Source organism: Cebus imitator, unplaced genomic scaffold, assembly GCF_001604975.1.
Source record: "Cebus imitator isolate Cc_AM_T3 unplaced genomic scaffold, Cebus_imitator-1.0 Scaffold265, whole genome shotgun sequence".
NCBI classification, from domain to species: Eukaryota; Metazoa; Chordata; class Mammalia; order Primates; family Cebidae; genus Cebus; species Cebus imitator.
Genome location: NW_016107580.1, coordinates 1,456,805 through 1,461,793, shown reverse-complemented (window position 1 = coordinate 1,461,793; position 4,989 = coordinate 1,456,805). Strand labels below are relative to the sequence as shown.

General features: G+C 35.1%; 1 protein-coding gene across 1 annotated transcript in view; it reads left to right on the top strand.

Moving 5' to 3' along the window:
* IPO7 (importin 7) overlaps nt 1-4,989 on the top strand; it is a 64,365-nt gene that overhangs the window by 29,702 nt on the left and 29,674 nt on the right. Inside the window, exons 5-6 of the mRNA XM_037728442.1 lie at nt 149-305; nt 2,362-2,461. Of these exons, the coding sequence (XP_037584370.1) occupies nt 149-305; nt 2,362-2,461 (257 nt within the window). The remainder of the gene's footprint in view (nt 1-148; nt 306-2,361; nt 2,462-4,989) is intronic.

Below are 4,989 nucleotides of genomic sequence, written 5' to 3'. Positions count from 1 at the left end.
TGCACTCCAGCCTGGGTAACAAGAGCGAAACTCCGTCTCAAAAAAAAAAAAAAAAGATTATGTTTGTATAAATAAATGCATAGTTTAATATATATATAAAGTTGTGGAAATAAATTCTTACAGAATTAGTTTGTATTCCTACTCAAAGGTATAAAAAGCCAGAGGAGCGGAGTCCATTGGTAGCAGCAATGCAGCATTTTCTGCCAGTTCTAAAGGATCGTTTTATCCAGCTTCTTTCTGACCAGTCTGATCAGTCTGTCCTCATCCAGAAACAAATATTCAAGATCTTCTATGCTCTTGTTCAGGTAATTTCTACAGAGCAGTTTTTATATATAAAAAGTTAGTCTGCCGTTTACCATATTAAACATGAACAAGAATTTCAACATTTGAATAATAGTTACATTTTGAAAATCTACATTAAATGGATGATTTTCTAGCAAAATATAAATTGCCAAAATAAGTCTAAACAAGCATACGTCCCCAAATATGTAGATAACCGTAATAAATCTTAAACTGCAAATGAGCAACGTCAAATTCTCTTAAGCTATTTACTACAACCAAATTAGTCATTTTAGGAAGTATCTTTTACCTTACAAGAATTAATGAATCTAGGCCAGGCACAGTGGCTCACGCCTGTAACACCAGTACTTTGGGAGGCTGAGGCAGGCGGATCACCTGAAGTTAGGAGTTCAAGACCAGCCTGACCAACATGGAGAAAACCCCATCTCTACTAAAAATTCAGAAAAATTAGCCAGGCATGGTGGCACATGCCTATAACCCCGCCTACTTGGGAGACAGAGGCAGGAGAATAGCTTGAACCCGGGAGGCGGAGGCTGCGGTGAGCCAAGATCCCACCATTGCACTCCAGCCTGGGCAAACAGAGCAAAACTGTCTCAGAGAAAAAAAAAAAAGAAAAGAAAAGAAAGAAAGAAAAAGAAAAGAATTTTTGAATTTGAAAACCCATTACTTGATCACAGTTGAAATCTAACACATACTCTGATATGCAAGATATACATAGATTGTCTCAATAAATTCAAAACCTATTCCTAAACTTGTCACAGAAACAACTATATCTATGGGCTTTACTGGCACACAGTAATGGGTTTTATTATTTCTGTATGCTGCTCTGAATTTTTCTAGGATAAAAGATAGCCACTAAAGAAATGGTTGGGTCAGTATTCACAGTGAAACGTAATTACTTACAAAGCAGATTTTAAAAAATCAGGTAAATTCTGGTTCTTTTTGCACCATGTACCATAGAAGGGTTTATCTCATCTACCAAGACCTTTGGTCCAAGTCATACCATTACATTTAAAAATCTCATTTAAATTGATCAGAGCCAGGCACAGTGGCTCACACCTGTAAGCCTGTAATCCCAGTTACTCTGGAGGCTGAGGTGGGAGGATTGATTGAAGCCAGGAGTTCAAGGCTATACTGTAGTCCATCCTGACAGAGCAAGACCTGGTCCCTAAAACAAAAAAAGAAAGGAAGAAAGATCTAGGATTTCACTTCCACTGAGATTAACTTCCAACAACTCTGTTGCTTGGTTGGATTTTTCATGTCTTTGCTAGATCTTTAAAGACATTCAAGTATCTCCCACTCTGAATCTAAGGGTACCTTAATGCCATTCTGTTGGACTGTTACGTGATTCTTTCAAGTAATTTGAACCAACACTAGTCTTTTCAGTATTTTTTCTAACTGGTAGGATCATAACTTTTGGATTAAATAATAGGTCTTTTTGAAAACTATCATAGGGCATACAGAGTAAGACAAAATAGTTTTATCAGCTCATTCTTTGAGACTAGCATACCCTATTATAAAAATATAGCCCCGTCTCACTTGTGAAAATAGATGTCCTAAAATCCCAAATTGGATATCTATTTTATTGGCCTACTGAGAGAGGATTTATTCCAGGAATACAAGAATGGGTCAATAGTAAGAATTTAATTTTTGTAATTAACCCTTACATCACATTAAAATAGAGACCTGTAACCATCTTTATGGATGTCAGATAAAGCATTTTCTAAAAGTAAATAACCATGTCTGCTTTGAAGAAAATAAACAACTGTTAGAACCCTAGAATAGAATCTTTCTTAACTTGCTGAAATGTGTTCATTAGAAGTCTGCAATAGATATCATACCTTACAGTGAAAATAAGATACCTCAGTAAAATGGGTATATGGCAGGGATGCCCACTCACTGTTTACCATTATAGATAACAAGCAAAGAAATGTGTCTGTGTACTAAAAGCAGGAAATGTGGATTGAATGAAATACTTTTGGTAGGTATTGTGAAGAGTAAAAAGAAATGGGATTTTCTTTAGCAAAGATTTTGAAATTTTAATTCTTGACTTTTATTTAGTATACACTACCACTGGAACTGATAAATCAACAGAACCTGACAGAATGGATAGAAATTTTAAAGACTGTTGTGAACAGGGATGTACCTAATGTAAGTTTCTGTATGTTCTCTTATATTACTAAATATATTTAATGGTCTTTTGAAGTCTTTAACTGGTGTTTCCTGTAACATTCTCTATGAACTTTTATAATTTGTGATGTATTTTTTTCAAGATTAGAGATAGCTTTTCATTTGTTTACATATGCATTACATATGTACATTTACTTAGTGTAAAAAGTTGTAAATGGTGATTTTTTAAATATATTACAGGTTAAGCACTTCTGTTATCCTTTTATTTCATCCTAAATCTTCTGTTTCTTCTCAGTTCTTAAATTAAGAGCTCATAGCTAGCTTTTAGCCTAGTTAATTTGTCAGATGCTCACATAGAGAGGAAGAACTTGATTTACAAGTTGGCCAAACTTTATAGTTATGTTATCTTTTCTGAATAACTTTATTGAGAAATAACTCACATGCCATAACATTTACTCTTTTGAAGTACAACTTGGTAGTTTTTAGTACATTTAGAGTTGTCCAGTTGTGTTATTTTTATAATCAAATTTCTAAAAATTGTTATTTTTCTTTATAATCTAGTTTTCTAGAGCGATAGGGGAATTTGCAGATTACTGAATACCCAGTGTTTTTTTTTGTTTTTTTTTTTAAGACGTAGTCTCTCCGTTTGTCACCCAGGCTATAGTGCAGTGTTGCAATCTTGGCTCACTGCAACCTCTGCCTCCTGGGTTTAAGCAGTTCTCTGCCTCAGCCTCTGAGTAGCTGGGATTACAGGCACCTGCCACAATGCCCGGCTAATTTTTGTATTTTTAGTAGAGACAGGATTTCACCATCTTGGCCATGCAGGTCTGGAACTCCTGACCTCATGAGCCACTGCGTCTGGCTGACCCAGTGCATTTCAAGCACTGTTATTAATATGTACTTATTTAACCCTCAAAATTCCTTCTGGGAGGGTTATGTAATTTGTCCAATATAATATTGTTAATCACGTAAGTGAGACCAAAGTCCTATTCTGTAGTTTAATTTTTCTTTTAAAGATTTGTTTCAAAAAGATTTACAAACAATGCAAAAGAAACATTTCTACACACTCCACAAGAAACTAGTTTGGTGTATATTTTTCTGTGTACATTTAATAGATAGAAAATACAACTTTTTCGTTTTTCCTTTACCCATAGCATGAAATAAAATACAACTTTTAAAGCTCTTACATACAATTTCTGCACCTTTTTGTGTATAATTTATAATCTGTGCACCAATTATAAATAAGCAGGCCAGGCGTGGTGGCTCAAGCCTGTAATCCCAGCACTTTGGGAGGCCGAGGCGGGTGGATCACGAGGTCAAGAGATCGAGACCATCCTGGTCAACATGGTGAAACCCCGTCTCTACTAAGAATACAAAAACATTAGCTGGGCATGGTGGCGCGTGCCTGTAATCCCAGCTACTGAGGAGGCTGAGGCAGGAGAATTGCCTGAACCCAGGAGGCGGAGGTTGCGGTGAGCCGAGATCGCGCCCTTGCACTCCAGCCTGGGTAACAAGAGTGAAACTCCGTCTCAAAATAAATAAATAAATAAATAAATAAATAAATAAATAAATAAGCAAGCAGTTCAGTGAGTTATCACAATTATATGTACCCATGTAACCATCAGCTCAGAATGTTTGCTTCATGACTCGCTCTAGTCATCTCTGCCATCATCTCATTTCCTGCACAATAGATTTCGTCTGTTTTAGAACTTAATAACTAATCTTTTGTTTCTGGCTTCTTTCACTTAATATATTTATAAGATTCTTTCATGTTGTATAGTGGTAGTTTATTCTTTTTTATTGCTAAGCCCATTGTATAGGTATATTACAATATCTGGATGCTGATGGACATCCAGATAGTTTTACTTTTTCAGTATTATAAATAAAGCTATGAACATTCTTACGTGTCTTTTTATGGTTACATGTGTTTTACACTCTTGTATAAATATCAAAGAAAGGAATTGGGTCATAGGGAAGGTGTATGTTTAACTTTGCAAGTAACTTCCAAAGTGGCTGTAGCATTGCTCTCACTAGCGATGTATGAGGGTATTAAATTGCTCTGTATATTCACTCCCTTATCCTACTTAAAAAATATGTCATGGATGTCTTAGGTCAATGTATAATTATCCAGTTCCTTCTTTCAGTGGTTGTGTAGTAGTCTTTTATGGATGTTACGTAATTAAACATTCCCTTATTAATGAATGTTCAGGTTCTTGCCAGTTTTTTACCATTACAAATAGTATTGTAATTAAAATTCTCATACACAAATTCTTGTGCGTTTATACTTACATATCTGAAACTAGATTTCTGAAATGATGTTTCTCATGCCATTTTTATTATAAAATATACTGACTTTGATTAAGCTACAATTGTCATGGCCTTGACCATACTATTTAGATCTTGACTAAAACGTTTGGTTTTAAGCTTGTAGAAGAATTTTAAGAAGCATGTCTTTTATAACCAACTAGTGAAGCAGTGAGGATGTCTCTTGGATTTAACTAGGGTTAGTACTTTTCCAAGTCTAACCTTCTATTATGAAAGGCCAACATTAGAGAAGCA